This window comes from Anomaloglossus baeobatrachus, chromosome 1, assembly GCF_048569485.1.
Source record: "Anomaloglossus baeobatrachus isolate aAnoBae1 chromosome 1, aAnoBae1.hap1, whole genome shotgun sequence".
NCBI classification, from domain to species: Eukaryota; Metazoa; Chordata; class Amphibia; order Anura; family Aromobatidae; genus Anomaloglossus; species Anomaloglossus baeobatrachus.
The window spans coordinates 739,856,901-739,876,237 of NC_134353.1; the positions used below are offsets into that span (position 1 = coordinate 739,856,901).

A 19,337-nucleotide genomic window follows, 5' to 3' on the forward strand; every position below is an offset into this window, starting at 1 on the left:
AGGATCTCCGGGTCTGTGGATGGAGCCCGGCCTCAGAGTCTGGAGGCCGGTAAGATCCCACTTCGCCAGAGCCCTCAGGGGGATGGGGGAAGGAAAAACAGCATGTGGGCTCCCGCCTCCGTACCCGCAATGAGTACCTCAACCTTAACAAACACCGCCAACAAGAGTGGGGTGAGAAGGGAGCATGCTGGGGGCCCTTTGCATGGGCCCTCTTTTCTTCCATCCGATATAGTCAGCAGCTACTGCTGACTAAACAGTGGAGCTATGCGTGGATGTCTGACCTCCTTCGCACAAAGCTTGAAAACTGAGCAGCCCGTGATCCCACGGGGGGTGTATAGCCAGAAGGGGAGGGGCCTTACACTTTTTAGTGTAATGCTTTGTGTGGCCTCCGGAGGCAGTAGCTATACACCCCAATCGTCTGGGTCTCCCAATGGAGCGCCGAAGAAATCCCTGTTTTCTCTGCTTTGCTCATAATGCTGAGCTGTGTAACCCCGCCCACACTCCTGATTGGCAGCTTCCTGTTTAAACTGCCAATCAGAGGTGGGGGCGGGGTTACACAGATTAGGTGGACTATCTTGCAGGTGACACCTAGTCCTGCAGTGATAATCTCTTGCTGATAAAACACTGATTGTATCGAAACTACACCAACCTACTGAGTAAGTGGCATATCACTGGAATCAGGGTCTCTGCCCCTTCAATACGCTGCTCTCAGATTATACAGTAAAAACCTGCTGACAGATTTCCTTTAAATTGCAAAGATGGTTGTCAAAGCAATTCTGCTCTCTCCCGTGAATTGCTTTGGCAATGTATTTGTAACGTATGGTTAGAGCTGTTTTTCTGATACAAAGCTCCAAATCCTCTGCTCAGGGGTAAAATAAATGCAAAACGTTATTATTGAGGAGGCAGGTCATCACCGGGACGGTCCGTCCCTCAGAGCCGTCATGTCATCATGTCAGGAGAGCCCGACGATACAGACTTAAACTAATGATATGTGATGAAATGTTCGAGCCGACGCAGGAGAGGACCTGGAATCTGGAAGAGACCCCCGAACAATCCGCCCGCTCGGATTATCTATGTGACGTTACCAGACTCCTCCGCAATGTAGACGGACGAGCCTCCGCGGTAGCCTCACAGTCACACACAAACTAATGCCGCACTCCTGTTTGTGTCCACTTTCTTCTAGACAAGAGCAGATTTACATCCCCTTTCCTCGAGAATCCTTTAAAGACACCTACGTCCATCCAGAATGTGTGCATTAGGAAACCAGCGCAGACCACAGCGACAAGTGCGCAGTACATTCAGAAAGGGCGAGATCCACCGTGCTGCATGAGAGAACGGCACGGCCAGCCCGATTGCTCTTTTCCTTTGCAGTCTGTACAGGGCCGCCTCACCTCTCCCCCTCTGCAAGATACAAAGCTGCACAGTGCAAACTCCCCTCTCCTTCTCTCTGCACAGTGGCGGCTCTCCACTCCTTCCCCCCTTCCCTTTGCTGCCTGCACAGCACTGGCTCTCCCTGCATTTGCAGTTGACACAGCGCCAACTCTCCCTATATCCCCTCCCCCATTTTCTGCAGTGTTGCCTCCCCACTCTCCCTCCCATTGCAGTCCATGCAACACCAGCTCTCCATCCACCCCTCCATCTTCTGCACAGTGCCGCCTCTCCACTCTCCCTTCATTTGCAGTCCACACAGTGACAGCTCCCTCCCCTCTCACCTTCTGCACAGTGCCACCTCTCCACTCTCCCTTCCATTGCAGTCCATGCAGCACCAGCCCACCCTACCCCGCATCTGCTGCACAACACCGCCTCTCCACTCTCCTTCCCTTTGCAGTCCACACAGCGTCAGCTCTCCCTCCCTCCCCCAACCTTCTGCACATTGCCACCTTTCCCTCCCTTTGTAGTCCATATAGCACCAGCTCCCCCCCCACACCCTTCTGCACAGTGCCGCCTCTCCACTCTCCCTTCCTTTGCAGTCCACAGTGACAGCTCCCTCCCCTCTCACCTTCTGCACAGTGCCGCCTCTCCACTCTCCTTCCCTTTGCAGTCCACACAGCGTCAGCTCTCCCTCCCTCCCCCAACCTTCTGCACAGTGCCACCTTTCCCTCCCTTTGTAGTCCATATAGCACCAGGCCCCCCCCCCTTCTGCACAGTGCCACCTCTCCTCTTTCTCGATGGACAGTGCTATCTCCCAAAAAAGGACACTGACAGGAAATGTCATGTACACGCATTCCCACCATCAGCGGACACTTGGATGACGAGAGTATGGCATTTCACAGCGTAGCACAGAATCCTACACACTACATACTAATATATGCGTGTGTATATTATATATACATACACACACACATACACTAAAAACACACTCTTGTGCATAATATATATGTGCCCAACCCCTTTTATGCAGCCTAGTGTGTGTGTGTCAATTAAAGGGTCACTATGCAATTAGCGGGAGCCACCTATTATTGAGCCGCACGGGGCTGATGTGAACACAGATCCATTCCCCACAGACCAATTAGAAACAGAAATGGTCGTGATGATCCTACTTATCCGGCTCATACAGATGGGTGCGCCGGTTGCATACACAGCAGACGGGCGGATAATGGTCCAGTGCGAGTGATTACACTCCGGAGCCACGTCCTGGGGCGCAGAGGTGGTCGGTCCGCTCCCCACCATGGCGGGTCACCATAACACCGCGGCTTTTACCTGCAGCTGGAGGTGCTGACTCCTGTAGTTTCTCTCAAACATCACAAATCTCTTCCCCTTGGACTTGTAAAACTTCTTCAGGGAGGCTTTGTATTTCTCGCATTCGTCGACCACCTCGGAAGAAAGGTCCACCACGGCCTGGTAGTGCCCGATGGGCAAGATGAGAACGTGGTCCGACGTCAGGCCGCCCTTGGCAAGAGCAACGTAGCACTGGAGGGGGATGGAGAAAAAAAGATAACATGCAGCACCAACATATACCGGAGCGGTGTACACCCAGAGCAGGTTCTCATTAACGAAGACACGCGCGGCAATAAACAAGAGTGACGTTGTGGGAAATGTAGTGCTCTTCTGAGAATACGCAGCCGGAGCCAGGACGGTGTTATGGAGGATACAATTATCAGGAGATGGGTACCGGGCGAGTGATGACAGCCATGCAGGATACACACAGGGGCTGTATTCCCATTAGTCAGACCCCCCGAACTTAGCCAAAGGCACTAACACCTTCATCAAGGTAGATAGATGGGACTGCAATAAAAAAAGACCGCACCAAAAATAGGACAGGTGCATTGAATGGTACCTACGGTTTAGTTTTGCAATATTATATTAGAGATTATATATATCTATATATATAATTGCCTTATTCTGTCTGTCTGTCTGTCTTGCTCCAAAATTGTGTCCTTACGGTGACACAAAGCTGATTGGCCGCTGGGCTCGCCATGGCCCCGCACGGATTGGCCGCTCGCCCAGGCTGCGCCCCCACACAGATTGGCCGGCCGCTCGCCCAGGCTCCACCCCCCCCCACAGATTGGCCTCTCGCCCCGGCACCCTGCAGGCATTGGCAACTCGGCCCCGCCCCGCCCCCCTCACGCAATGCACGCTAGCTCTGGCCCCGCCCCCCCCACGTATTCCCCGAACCGACACGGTCACGGAGCCACGACTACCAGGTGAGTACTGTACCCCTGGGAGCCCACATCAGCGTACGCCGCCAAACCAGCCGACACATACCCTCGCATTGCTGGGGCTGGCCGGCGTATGCTGGTGTGGGCTCCTGTGCGAGCGGGGGACGGGATATGCTGGTAACCATGGTAGCATAGTTACCAGCGCATCAAGGTCCTGCAGCGGCGGAACATACACACACGCACACACATAACAGCACACACACACACACATACAAACACACACAACAGCACACACACACACCTCACACACACATCACATCGCATCCACATACTCACAACATCCTGGGATATCGCTTGCTTCTCGGCGGCGATACTGTGCTGTGAGCTTTCAGGACCTGCCAGAGGATCACATGGCCAGAAGCATGTGGTATCTCCGGATTTTGTGAGTATGAGCGCGTATGTGCGATATCGTCAGTGTCTGTGTGCGTGAGTGTATGCGATCGGGTGTGTGTGAGTGTATGCGATCGGGTGTGTGTGAGTGTATGCGATCGGGTGTGTGTGAGTGTATGCGATCGGGGGTGTGTGTGTGTGTGAGTGTATACGATCGGATCTGTGAGTGTCGGCAGAGGAGCACGGCGTGCTGGAGGAGGCTGGGAGGAGAGAGGCTGATCCTGGGGAAGGCTGGGATGGGGAGGATGAGAGAAGAGAGGCTGATGCTGGGGGAGGCTGAGGCTGGGGTAGGCTGGGAGGAGAGAGGCTGATGCTGGGGACAGAGAGGCTGATGCTGGGGACAGAGAGGCTGATGCTGGGGACAGAGAGGCTGATGCTGGGGACAGAGAGGCTGATGCTGGGGACAGAGAGGCTGATGCTGGGGACAGAGAGGCTGATGCTGGGGACAGAGAGGCTGATGCTGGGGACAGAGAGGCTGATGCTGGGGACAGAGAGGCTGATGCTGGGGACAGAGAGGCTGATGCTGGGGACAGAGAGGCTGATGCTGGGGACAGAGAGGCTGATGCTGGGGACAGAGAGGCTGATGCTGGGGACAGAGAGGCTGATGCTGGGGACAGAGAGGCTGATGCTGGGGACAGAGAGGCTGATGCTGGGGACAGAGAGGCTGATGCTGGGAGGAGAGAGGCTGATGCTGGGAGGAGAGAGGCTGATGCTGGGAGGAGAGAGGCTGATGCTGGGAGGAGAGAGGCTGATGCTGGGAGGAGAGAGGCTGATGCTGGGAGGAGAGAGGCTGATGCTGGGAGGAGAGAGGCTGATGCTGGGAGGAGAGAGGCTGATGCTGGGAGGAGAGAGGCTGATGCTGGGAGGAGAGAGGCTGATGCTGGGAGGAGAGAGGCTGATGCTGGGAGGAGAGAGGCTGATGCTGGGAGGAGAGAGGCTGATGCTGGGAGGAGAGAGGCTGATGCTGGGAGGAGAGAGGCTGATGCTGGGAGGAGAGAGGCTGATGCTGGGAGGAGAGAGGCTGATGCTGGGAGGAGAGAGGCTGATGCTGGGAGGAGAGAGGCTGATGCTGGGAGGAGAGAGGCTGATGCTGGGAGGAGAGAGGCTGATGCTGGGAGGAGAGAGGCTGATGCTGGGAGGAGAGAGGCTGATGCTCGGAGGAGAGAGGCTGATGCTCGGAGGAGAGAGGCTGATGCTCGGAGGAGAGAGGCTGATGCTCGGAGGAGAGAGGCTGATGCTCGGAGGAGAGAGGCTGATGCTCGGAGGAGAGAGGCTGATGCTCGGAGGAGAGAGGCTGATGCTCGGAGGAGAGAGGCTGATGCTCGGAGGAGAGAGGCTGATGCTGCGGGTAGAGAGGCTGATGCTGGTGCAGCATGGGGGATGGAGCACGATGGGGGGTGCGCAGCATGGGGGATGGAGCACGATGGGGGGTGCGCAGCATGGCGGATGGAGCACATTTGGGAGTGCGCAGCATGGCGGATGGAGCACATTTGGGAGTGCGCAGCATGGCGGATGGAGCACGTTTGGGAGTGCGCAGCATGGCGGATGGAGCACGTTTGTGAGTGCGCAGCATGGCGGATGGAGCACGTTTGGGAGTGCGCAGCATGGCGGATGGACCACGTTTGGGAGTGCGCAGCATGGCGGATGGACCACGTTTGGGAGTGCGCAGCATGGCGGATGGACCACGTTTGGGAGTGCGCAGCATGGCGGATGGAGCACGTTTGGGAGTGCGCAGCATGGCGGATGGAGCACGATGGGGAGTGCGGAGCATGGCGGATGGAGCACGTTTGGGAGTGCGCAGCATGGCGGATGGACCACGTTTGGGAGTGCGCAGCATGGCGGATGGAGCACGTTTGGGAGTGCGCAGCATGGCGGATGGAGCACGTTTGGGAGTGCGCAGCATGGCGGATGGAGCACGTTTGGGAGTGCGCAGCATGGCGGATGGAGCACGTTTGGGAGTGCGCAGCATGGCGGATGGAGCACGTTTGGGAGTGCGCAGCATAGGGGATGGAGCACGATGGGGAGTGCGCTGCATGGGGGATGGAGCACGATGGGGAGTGCGGAGTATGGCGGATGGAGCACGTTTGGGAGTGCGCAGCATAGCGGATGGAGCACGTTTGGGAGTGCGCAGCATGGGAGATGGAGCACAATGGGGGGTGCGCAGCATAGGGGATGAAGCACGATGGGGAGTGCGCTGCATGGGGGATGGAGCACGATGGGGAGTGCGCTGCATGGGGGATGGAGCACGTTTGGGAGTGCGCACCTCCCCCCAACACACACACACACACGTGCGCACTGCACAACACACCACACACACACTGGGAACCACAAACAACTGCCCTACACAGACACCCACACAGACAACGCTGCACACACACAACACCCAAGACACAAACACCGCACAACACACACATTGCACAAAACATACTTCCCCCCAAAACACACCACACACACACAAACCGCGCAACACACACACAACGCTACACACACAGCGCTCCACAAACAATGCAACACACGCAGCACACATACAACACCGCTCTCACCCCCCGTCACACCCAGACAACACCCAGAACATGTACAGCCCCTACACAAACACTTGTTAACTACACACAACAACATCTATATATATATAACAAAAATCATACATGAACTACACAATACGTAAATTCTAGAATACCCGATGCGTAGAATCGGGCCACCTTCTAGTATATATATATATATATATATATATATATATATATATATATATATATATATATATACTAGAAGGTGGCCCGATTCTACGCATCGGGTATTCTAGAATTTACGTATTGTGTAGTTCATGTATGATTTTTGTTATATGATATATATACATATACACACACATGCATATATATATTTTATATGTATGTATATATAAAAAAATACAGGGTGGTCTAAATGTAGGTGGACATCATGTGTAATAGGGTTATCAAGCATGGTGTAAAGTCAGTTGCCCTTAGTAACCAATCAGATTCCACCTTTTATTTTCCAAAGAGTCTGTGAAGAATGAAAAGTGAAATCTGATTGGTTGCTAAGGGCAGCTGAGTCAGTTTCACTTTACACCATGTTTGATATCCCTATTACACACACTGTCCACCTACTTTTGGACCAGTGTATGTATGTATATATATATATATATATATATATATATATATATATATATATATATATATATATATATATATATATATATATATATATATATATATATATACATACATACATACATATATACATACACACTGTAAAAAAAAATTACTACATATATGATTTTTTATTTATTTTTTTAGTGTTACGCTTTAATGATCAGACACAACCCTGAGACAAAGGAAAGAGGTGAAGGAGAAGACTTCATCCCAGGATCTGCCGAGGGGGTCACCTGCCATCATAAATCAGGCTTTTAGGACCTTTATTAACAGAACAGATTAGTCTCCGCATCCTCATCCGCCGATACTTACATGTTCCCCGATACTGACCACCAGATGCTTCTCCACTTCAGGACTGGCGAGGCAAAACCAGCAGGGCCCAGTTGGCTGAGCTGTCAGGAGGGAGAGGATGGTGGTTAATAGAGGGGATGACTGCAAGGAGCTGGAGGAGTGTACTGCTCAATACCTGAAAATATGGCCACATTTATTTACAGAAAAAGGTAGTGTCATTATACATGAACGACTTACCCTGCACTGATCCTGAGTTACCTCCTGTATTATACTCCAGAGCTGCACTCACTATTCTGCTGGTGCAGTCACTGTGTACATACATTGTATTACTTATCCTGTACTGATCCTGAGTTACATCCTGTATTATACTCCAGAGCTGCACTCACTATTCTGCTGGTGCAGTCACTGTGTACATACATTGTATTACTTATCCTGTACTGATCCTGAGTTACATCCTGTATTATACTCCAGAGCTGCACTCACTATTCTGCTGGTGCAGTCACTGTGTACATACATTGTATTACTTATCCTGTACTGATCCTGAGTTACCTCCTGTATTATACTCCAGAGCTGCACTCACTATTCTGCTGGTGCAGTCACTGTGTACATACATTATATTACTTATCCTGTACTGATCCTGAATTACCTCCTGTATTATACTCCAGAGCTGCACTCACTATTCTGCTGGTGCAGTCACTGTGTACATACATTACTGATCCTGAAGTTCAATACAAGATGTAACTCAGGATCAGTACAGGATAAGTAATATAATGTATGTACACAGTGACTGCACCAGCAGAATAGTGAGTGCAGCTCTGGAGTATAATACAGGATCAGTACTGGATATGTAATGTAATGTATGTACACAGTGACTGCACCAGCAGAATAGTGAGTGCAGCTCTGGAGTATAATACAGGAGGTAACTCAGGATCAGTAATGTAATGTATGTACACAGTGACTGCACCAGCAGAATAGTGAGTGCAGCTCTGGAGTATAATACAGGAGGTAACTCCGGATCAGTAATATAATGTATGTACACAGTGACTGCACCAGCAGAATAGTGAGTGCAGCTCTGGAGTATAATACAGGAGGTAACTCCGGATCAGTAATATAATGTATGTACACAGTGACTGCACCAGCAGAATAGTGAGTGCAGCTCTGGAGTATAATACAGCATACAACTCCGGATCAGCATAAGAAAACTGAATCTTGGCCACTCACGGGGTTTCCTCGGCTGCTTGGTTTGGTGCCCGGCCTTTCCATCCGAGTGACGTTTCTTTCCTTGCTGCTTATTCAAGTCGAAGAAAAACTGCTGAGCCGGCTCCTCCTGCAGAGGTTTAAGAAACAAAGTAATTAGTGGGCGCCAAAAACAAAGAATATTAGGCAAATGTGTGAGAGCAACAGTAACCTATCAGGTCAAGAGGGAGAATTCTCCTGAATAATCGGATGTGGGGTGACAATGAGCGAGGGAAGGCCAGAGAGGAGTCAGAGCGGGGATTACAAAAATAAATAAGTGCAGCAAACGATCGGGGGACGGCGGTGAAGTCAGCGCGAATGCCAGGAGTGCTGCCATCTAGTGGAGGAAGAGTTGAATAGCACAAACACAGCTATATGGAACAGTGCGCCAATTGTGAAGGGAAAACCGCGCAGATACGCAGCGGGAGGGAAGAGGCTGTGAACGACTGATGCTGCTCCAAGCCACCGAGCGGCCTCAGTCTACAAGAAAGTGTAAGAAGACGGCAAAGGGAAGATGAGACGGCGGTGTGCACGGCTATAGGCGGGGGCGACACGGAAAACACGACACCAAGATCACACAGGGAAGGCGGAAACACTGATTGGCCACATCACTACACAACCGCGACACACACAAAAAAATATAATCAAAACCATCTGGATTTTGGATGCGGAGAGCAGAAATCTTAATAGGAAGAGGAGCAATTAAGATGGCTGGTATGGGGGTCCTTCAGGAGCAATTATTAAGATGGCTGGTATGGGGGTCCTTCAGGAGCAATTATTAAAATGGCTGGTATAGGGGTCCTTCAGGAGACCACCGGCTGCCAGTGATCGTATTATGGAAGTCTGTGTGCACACGCACCGGCAATTATGTAATTTACTTCCCAATGTCAGGTTTCACAGTGGAACTTAAATGGTTAAACTACAGCAATCAGAGTGTGCTCCGGTCGCTGGAGTAAGGCCGGTTTCAGAGCTCCATGTTTTAGGTATGCATGACATCAGTTTTTCACACGGATGTCACACGTACCCATGTTATTCTATGGCGTTACTCACACGGCCATGTTTTCACACGGACCGTGTGGCCCCACATGCACACGGAGACCTGTCCGTTTTATCTCCGTCAGCACGGGTGATCAGTGTGACACGTACCGGAGAAAACACATGTCTGTGAAATAAAAAGATTTTCTATATTCACCTGCGTCCAGCGCAGTGTTCTTCGCCTCTGCTGCCTCCTGCTTCTCACCCCCGCTTCTTATGCTCATAGAATATTTACTGCACTGAGGAGCTGGAAGCCGAAGCAGCGCCGAGGACAGCATGGCCGGTGACCAGTGAGCATTCAGCAAGCAGTGTGTGCAGTGACGTCCAGGACGTCATCCAGTTCCCAATGAACTCTGATGAACCTGTGAAGTCACCGTCGTGACACCCGCTGTAGCGCAGATATCATGGAGGTGTCATCGGGAGGTCATCCGAGTTGATTGGGAACTCAGATGACCTCCTGGATGTCCCTGCACACACACAATGCTCGCTGAATACTCACCTGTCACCGTCGATGGGTTCATACCTTGTTTAGTGACTAGTGATGAGCGAGCATTACCATGCTAGTTATGTAGTTACAGGACCTGAGCATGGTAGTGCCCGCTCATCACTAGTTACGAGTACCGAGCACCCGAGCATGGCAGTGCCCGCTCATCACTAGTTACGAGTACTGAGCACCCGAGCATGGTAGTGCCCGCTCATCACTAGTTACGAGTACTGAGCACCTGAGCATGGTAGTGCCCGCTCATCACTAGTTACGAGTACAGAGCACCCGAGCATGGTAGTGCCCGCTCATCACTAGTTACCAGTACCGAGCACCCGAGCATGGCAGTGCCCGCTCATCACTAGTTACGAGTACTGAGCACCCGAGCATGGTAGTGCTCGCTCATTACTAGTTACGAGTACTGAGCACCCTAGCATGGTAGTGCCCGCTCATCACTAGTTACAAGTACTGAGCACCTGAGCATGGTAGTGCCCGCTCATCACTAGTTACGAGTATTGAGCACCCGAGCATGGTAGTGCTCGCTCATTACTAGTTACGAGTACAGAGCACCCGAGCATGGTAGTGCTCGCTCATCACTAGTTACGAGTACTGCACCCGAGCATGGTAGTGCTCGCTCATCACCAGTTACGAGTACTGCACCCGAGCATGGTAGTGCCCGCTCATCACTAGTTACGAGTACAGAGCACCTGAGCATGGTAGTGCCCGCTCATCACTAGTTACGAGTACTGCACCCGAGCATGGTAGTGCCCGCTCATCACTAGTTACGAGTACTGAGCACCCGAGCATGGTAGTGCCCGCTGATCACTATTAGTGACCTATGGCGATATTAAACATCCTAAGTTGTTAACGAATTAACGCTATAGTCACACTTATTTTCCTGCTAATCACATAACCGCTCCTCTCACCTCCTCTGCGGCTTTAGCCCCCAGACTCTTCTTGGCTTCTCTTCCAGATTTCCTATACGGGTTCTCAGTAACGTCGAGTGGTTGCTTCACCAGCTCCGCAGCCTCCATCCGACTGAGCGGCACAATGCTGAACGCATAGATGTACTGCGGCAAGAAAACAAAAACATGGGGGGTGTAAGGTGAGATATATATATATATATATATATATATATATTTATTTTTTTTTTTTCAAGAAGAAAATCCATCTTTTTTTTTTAAACACAACACATTCCTGATCTGACACATAGCCGTGCATTGTGTCATTAACCCTTTCACCTTCCTGAACCGGCCATTTTTTTTTTTTTTTTTTTAATTTCCGACCACTGTCACTTTATGATGTGACAACTCTGTAGCTTTTACGGATCCCGGTGATTCCGAGACTGTTTTTTCGTGACATACTGTGCTTCATATTAGTGGTAAATTTAGGATAATGACGTTTGTGTTTATTTGTAAAACAATAGGAAATTTGCCAAAAATGTTGAAAGAAGGGAATTTTGTTTACTTACCGTAAATTCCTTTTCTTCTAGCTCTAATTGGGAGACCCAGACAATTGGGGTGTATAGCTTCTGCCTCCGGAGGCCGCACAAAGTATTACACTCAAAAGTGTTAAGCCCCTCCCCTTCTGCCTATACACCCCCCGTGCTCCCACGGGCTCCTCAGTTTTGGTGCAAAAGCAAGAAGGAGGAAAAAGAATTATAAACTGGTTTAAAGTAACTTCAATCCGAAGGAATATCGGAGAACTGAAACCATTCAACATGAACAACATGTATACACAAAAAAACAGGGCGGGTGCTGGGTCTCCCAATTAGAGCTAGAAGAAAAGGAATTTACGGTAAGTAAACAAAATTCCCTTCTTCTTTGTCGCTCTATTGGGAGACCCAGACAATTGGGACGTCCAAAAGCAGTCCCTGGGTGGGTAAAATAATACCTCGTAAAAGAGCCGTAAAACGGCCCTTTCCTACAGGTGGGCAACCGCCGCCTGAAGGACTCGTCTACCTAGGCTGGCATCCGCCGAAGCATAGGTATGCACCTGATAGTGCTTCGTGAAAGTGTGCAGGCTCGACCAGGTAGCCGCCTGACACACCTGCTGAGCCGTAGCCTGGTGCCTCAAAGCCCAGGACGCGCCCACGGCTCTGGTAGAATGGGCCTTCAGCCCTGAGGGAACCGGAAGCCCAGCCGAACGGTAAGCTTCGATAATTGGCTCCTTGATCCACCGAGCCAGGGTTGATTTGGAAGCCTGTGACCCTTTACGCTGGCCAGCGACAAGGACAAAAAGTGCATCCGAGCGGCGCAGGGGCGCCGTACGAGAAATGTAGAGTCTGAGTGCTCTCACCAAATCTAACAAGTGCAAATCCTTTTCACATTGGTGAACTGGATGAGGATAAAAAGAAGGTGAGGAAATATCCTGATTGAGATGAAAGGAGGATACCACCTTAGGGAGAAAATCCGGAACCGGACGCAGAACCACCTTGTCCTGGTGAACACCAGGAAAGGGGCTTTTCACGACAACGCTGCTAGCTCAGACACTCTCCGAAGAGAAGTGACTGCTACAAGAAGAACCACTTTCTGCGAAAGTCGTGAGAGGGAAATATCTCTCATTGGCTCGAATGGTGGTTTCTGAAGAACCATCAGCACCCTGTTTAGATCCCAGGGTTCTAACGGCCGCTTGTAAGGTGGAACGATGTGACAAACCCCCTGCAGGAACGTGCGTACCTGTGGAAGTCTGGCTAGGCGCTTCTGGAAAAACACAGAGGGCGCCGAGACTTGTCCCTTAAGGGAGCCGAGCGACAAACCCTTTTCCAGTCCAGATTGAAGGAAGGACAGAAAAGTAGGTAATGCAAATGGCCAGGGAGAAAAACCCTGAGCAGAGCACCATGACAGAAAAAATTTTTCACGTCCTGTGAAAGATCTTGGCGGACGTTGATTTCCTAGCCTGTCTCATAGTGGCAATGACGTCTTGAGATAACCCTGAAGACGCTAAGGTCCAGGACTCAATGGCCACACAGTCAGGTTGAGGGCCGCAGAATTCAGATGGAAAAACGGCCCTCGAGATAGCAAGTCTGTTCGGTCTGGTAGTGTCCACGGTTGGCCGACCGTGAGATGCCACAGATCCGGGTACCACGACCTCCTTGGCCAGTCTGGAGCGACGAGGATGGCGCGGCGGCAGTTGATCCTGATCTTGCGTAACACTCTGGGCAACAGTGCCAGCGGAGGAAACACATAAGGGAGCTGAAACTGCGACCAATCTTGAACTAAGGCGTCTGCCGCCAGAGCTCTGGGATCTTGAGACCGTGCCATGAACATTGGTATCTTGTTGTTGTTGTGCCGGGACGCCATGAGGTCGACGTCCGGCACCCCCCAGCAGCAACAGATCTCCTGAAACACGTCCGGGTGAAGGGACCATTCCCCTGCGTCCATGCCCTGGCAACTGAGATAATCTGCTTCCCAGTTTTCCACGCCTGGGATGTGAACTGCGGATATGGTGGATGCCGTGGCTTCCACCCACATCAAAATCCGCCGGACTTCCTGGAAGGCTTGTCGGCTGCGTGTGCCGCCTTGGTGGTTGATGTATGCCACCGCTGTGGAATTGTCCGACTGAATTCTGATCTGCTTGCCTTCCAGCCACTGCTGGAACGCTTTCTGGGCAAGATACACTGCCCGTATTTCCAGAACATTGATCTGAAGCGAGGACTCTTGCTGGGTCCACGTACCCTGAGCCCTGTGGTGGAGAAAAACCGCTCCCCACCCTGACAGACTCGCGTCCGCCGTGACTACTTCCCAGGATGGGGGAAGGAAGGATTTCCCCTTCGATAATGAAGTGGGAAGAAGCCACCACCGAAGGGAAGCTTTGGTCGCCTGAGAGAGGGAGACGGTCCTGTCGAGGGACGTCGGCTTCCTGTCCCATTTGCGTAGGATGTCCCATCGAAGGGGACGCAGGTGAAACTGCGCGAAGGGGACTGCCTCCATTGCTGCCACCATCTTCCCCAGGAAGTGCATGAGGCACCTCAAGGGGTGTGACTGGCCTTGAAGGAGAGATTGTACCCCTTTCTGTAGTGACTACTGCTTGAACAGCGGAAGCTTCACTATCGCTGAGAGGGTATGAAGCTCCATGCCAAGATATGTCAGCGAGTGGGCCGGTGTCAGATTTGACTTTGGAAAATTGATGATCCACCCGAAACCCTGTAGAGTCTCCAGGGAAGCGTCGAGGCTGCGTTGGCATGCCTCTTGAGAGGGTGCCTTGAGCAGCCTCCAAGTACGGGATCACCGAGTGACCCTGCGAGTGTAGGAGCACTACTACAGTAGCCATAATCTTGGTAAAAACCCATGGGGCTGTTGCCAGGCTGAACGGCAGTGCCACGAATTGCAGGTGTTCGTTTCCTATGGCGAAGCGCAAGAAGCGCTGTTGCTCTAGAGCAATCTGTACGTGGAGATAAGCATCTTTGATATCGATCGATGCAAGGAAATCTCCTTGGGACATTGAGGCGATGACGGAGCGGAGGGATTCCATCCTGAACCGTCTGGTTTTTACATGTTTGTTGAGCAGTTTCAGGTCCAGGACCGGGCGGAAAGACCCGTCCTCCTTTGGGACCACAAACAAGTTGGAGTAAAAACCGTGGCTCAGTTACTGAAGAGTAACCAGGATCACCACTCCTTCTGCCTTCAGAGTGCGCAGCGCCTGCAGAGGAGCCTCGGCTCGCTAGGGAGGCGGGGATGACCTGAAGAATCGAGTCGGGGGACGAGAGGTGAACTCTATCTTGTAACCGTGAGACAGAATGTCTCTCACCCAGCGGTCTTTTATTTGTGGCAGCCAGGTGTCGCAAAAGCGGGAGAGCCTGCCACCGACCGAGGATGCTACTAGAGGAGGTCGACAGTCATGAGGAAGCCGCTTTGTTCGCGGCGCCTCCGGTGGCCTTTTGAGGACGTGACTTAGACCGCCATGCATCAGAGTTCCTTTGTTCTTTCTGAGACCTTTTGGACGAGGAGAATTGGGACCTGCCCGCGCCCTGAAAGGACCGAAACCTCGACTGCCCTTTCCTCTGTTGGGGTATGTTCTGTTTGGGCTGGGGTAAGGATGTATCCTTTCCCTTGGATTGTTTGATGATTTCATCCAGACGCTCGCCAAACAGCCTGTCGCCAGAAATTGGCAAACTGGTTAAGCGCTTTTTTGGAAGCAGAATCTGCCTTCCATTCCCGTAGCCACAAGGCCCTGCGGAGTACCACCGAACTGGCGGCCGCGACCGCCGTACGGCTCGTAGAGTCCAGGACAGCAATAATAGCGTAAGACGCAATTGCCGAGGTCTGTGTGGTAATGGATGCCACTTGTGGCGCGGCCGTGCATGTGGCTGCTTCAATTTGCGCTTGACCTGCTGAGATATCTTGTAGCGCCCATACGGCTGCGAATGCTGTGGCAAAAGAAGCTCCGATAGCTTCATAGATGGATTTCAACCAGAGCTCCATCTGCCTGTCAGTGGCATCTTTGAGCGAAGCCCCTCTTCCACTGCAAGTATGGATCTAGCCGCCAGTCTGGAGATTGGAGGGTCCACTTTGGGACACTGAGTCCAACCTTTAACCACGTCAGTGGAAAAAGGATAACGTGTATCCTTAAGGCGCTTAGAAAAAACGCTTATCTGGACAAGCATGATGATTCTGGAGTGCCTCTCTGAAATCAGAGTGGTCTAGAAACATACTCGGTGTATGAGAAGCTGACTCCTCCGCCGGAGGAGCTGAGGGAGAAATATCCAGCATTTGATCGATGGACGCAATAAGAACGTTCACTATGGCGTCCCCGTCTGGAGTATTAAGATTGAGAGCGCCCTCAGGATCAGAATCCTGATCAGCTGTCTCCGCATCATCAACCAGAGATTCCCCCCGCTGAGACCCTGAACAATATGATGTCGAGGGAAATTCTAAGCAAGCCCACTTAGTCGGTCTGGGGCTGGGGTCTAAGTCAGAACCTTCAGCCTGGGATGTATGAGATACCCCGGGAGGACATTGTTGGTCCAACTGAGGGGGGCCAGGGAACAATGATTCAACAGAGTCCCTTTGCTGAGATACCGGCCTGGACTGCAAGGCTTCTAGTATCTTAGCCATAGTCTCAGAGAGTTTTGCAAACTCCGTGTCAACAGGTGGCTCCCCCTGGGCCCCTCTTAGCAGGGGCCTTGGCTGAAGAAGTGTCACAGGGGCCGAACAATGCCCACAATGAGGGTCAATGGAACCTGCCGGCAGCTGGGTCGTATAAGCGAGCAGGCAGCATAATAAGCCTGTGTTTTGGCACCCCTGCCTTTTGTGGGCGCCCTGAGTAACACAATAGGGTATATAGCCAGAATGAACTGTGCTCATACAGTGTAAAATATATACTATAAACAAATAATGTATCAATACACTACAGCACCATGGGGCTAGCACCACAGGTGCTGCTTACCATCCGCCTAAAGCGGTTATGAGGCCACCAGAGACCGTGTCTGGGTCTCCCAGGGTTTGTCCCTCTCTGCAGCGTCGTAGGAGCTGACAGGAAATGGCTGCGGCGTCCTGACGAGAGGAGGGAGCCGTGGTCGTGGCCGAGGTGCTCACACTGTGCACAGTGAGGGGGGTGGAGTATGGAAAATCATACTCCGGCCCTCAGTGCTGCTCGTTCCGTGCAGCGTCCCGCCCTTCCCCTGCCTGTCAGGGCTGAGGGCGGGAGAAAGGGAAACTAGGCCGCAAGCAAGCCGGGGACTCGAGTATAAGCGTTGGCCGCCGTAAAAGCGCGGCCGACGCCGAAGTCCCCGGCGAACTACAAGTCCCAGCCGCGCCACAGTTTCCCATGGCAGCGGCGGTTAGCGCGGTAGCCCCTACATATAAACACACTCAGCGACGCTGAGTGTGTAATGGCACAGTTTAACCCGGTGCACTAGCACACCCAGCAAAGCTGAGGTGTTGCCGTGCGCGGTCCCCACAGGGATACAGAGTACCTTCACGTAGCAGGGCCATGTCCCTGAACGATACCCGGCTCCTATCCAGCAGGCTCCACAGGAGTTATGGATGAAGCACGGTCTCAGTGCCTGGAGACCGATAGGATCCCACTTCACCCAGAGCCCTGAGGGGGATGGGGAAGGAAAGCAGCATGTGGGCTCCAGCCTCTGTACCCGCAATGGATACCTCAACCTTAACAACACCGCCGACAAGAGGGGGGTGAGAAGGGAGCATGCTGGGGGCCCTATATGGGCCCACTTTTCTTCCAACCGACATAGTCAGCAGCTGCTGCTGACCAATCTGTGGAGCTGTGCTGTGCGTGTCTGACCTCCTTCGCACAAAGCAAAAAACTGAGGAGCCCGTGGGAGCACGGGGGGTGTATAGGCAGAAGGGGAGGGGCTTAACACTTTTAAGTGTAATACTTTGTGCGGCCTCCGGAGGCAGAAGCTATACACCCCAATTGTCTGGGTCTCCCAATAGAGCGACAAAGAAATTTCCCTTAAACTAGTCACTTGTATCACACAAAATGCTTAAATGCTAACATGTAGTCTAAAGGTTAGCAATAAGGACCACATGGAAGGAAATGGGATCAGACCACCCCGGGTTTTGATCACAGCCTATAACTATGGAGGATCATTAATCAGCACAGGAGCTGCAGACACAAAACGGTAGATTTTTATGGTGGTTTTTTTTTTCAAAGCTGCATTTTCTAGGTAGATATAGCCCTCCGAGGAGAGGGGTTCAGCCTACTTTACCTTTTTCTTAGCAGGATTGCCAACACTTGCTAATGCTATAAACCGGCTGACGTGCTGGGCATTTTCTTGTAAGACCACGTGGTTTCTGTATAAAAAGAACAAAAAAAATGACAAATAAATATGCAATAATAAAAAAGGTGGGGGGGGGGGGGGGGGGGGAAAGTTGGTTAACAGACCTAACCAATGAGTGCAGACAAACATACTAATGGAGGATGCGTCCTTACCTACCTGTACGGGAGCCGCTCGTAGTTTTCTCCTTGCAGCGCAGAGAAGTGATATCGAGGCTTCAAACTGGAAGCGAGACCGGCGACCGCCGCGGATCCGCAGGTTTTAACGTCTATGTCGATCTGAAAATGGAAAAGAAATCCGTAGTTACTAGTTAACTTCCGCTTTAACCCCTTCACAATATTGCAGCTTTCCGTTTTTACATTTGTTATTTTTATCCTCTCCCAAAAGCCATTACTATTTTATTTCTACATCACCATAACCATATTTAGGGTTTTCTGTTTTTTTTGGGGGGGGGGGGGGGAAGAGTCGTACTTCTGAATGACGGCATCCATTTTATCACGTGATGTATTGGTGAGCAGGAAAAAAATTCCAAAATGTGTTGAATAGCAATAGAAAGAAAAAAAAAAAAAGTGCAATTCCACAATTCTTTTTTGGGTTTTTTATTTAGCACGTTCACTATAGTAAAATAAATTTGGCAGTATGATTTCCCAGGGCAGTACAAGTTTGTAAAGACCAAATATATATATATATATACATACACAGTGCCAATCTGACTTTGATTACCTATCCTAAGGCTATTTTATTAATATCTGACAACCCCTTTAATTATATATATATATATATATATATATATATATATATATATATATATATATATATATATATATATAATTGCCTTATTCTGTCTGTCTGTCTCCAAAATTGTGCCCTTACGGTGACACAAAGCGGATTGGCCGCTGGGCTCGCCATGGCCCCGCCCCCACCGCACCGATTGGCCGCTCACCCAGGCTCCGCCCCCACACGGATTGGCCGGCCGCTCGCCCAGGCTCCGCCCCCCACTCGGATTGGCCTCTCGCCCCGGCACCCTGCACGTATTGGCAACTCGGCCACGCCCCGCCCCCCGCACGCATTCCCCGAAGCGACACGGAGCACGACTCCCAGGTGAGTACTGTACCCCCGGGGAGCCCACATCAGCGTACGCCGCCAACCCAGCCGACACATACCCTCGCATTGCTGGGGTTGCCGCCGTATGCTGGTGTGGGCTCCCGTGCGAGCGGGATACGCTGGTAACCATGGTAGCATAGTTACCAGCGCATCAAGGTCCTGCAGCGGCGGAACATACACACGCACACACAACAGCACACACACACACACATCAGATCACACTCACCTCACAA

General features: G+C 51.5%; 1 protein-coding gene across 2 annotated transcripts in view; it reads right to left on the reverse strand.

Moving 5' to 3' along the window:
- The window catches only part of LOC142299172 (CWF19-like protein 1), a 66,482-nt gene that overhangs the window by 13,276 nt on the left and 33,869 nt on the right, over positions 1–19,337 (reverse strand). For both annotated transcript variants that reach the window (XM_075341812.1, XM_075341813.1), the window contains 6 exons: positions 18,160–18,278; positions 17,932–18,016; positions 11,186–11,329; positions 8,729–8,834; positions 7,529–7,608; positions 2,701–2,910 (listed from right to left, as the gene is read on the reverse strand). In XM_075341812.1, the coding sequence (XP_075197927.1) occupies positions 2,701–2,910; positions 7,529–7,608; positions 8,729–8,834; positions 11,186–11,329; positions 17,932–18,016; positions 18,160–18,278 (744 nt within the window). The remainder of the gene's footprint in view (positions 1–2,700; positions 2,911–7,528; positions 7,609–8,728; positions 8,835–11,185; positions 11,330–17,931; positions 18,017–18,159; positions 18,279–19,337) is intronic.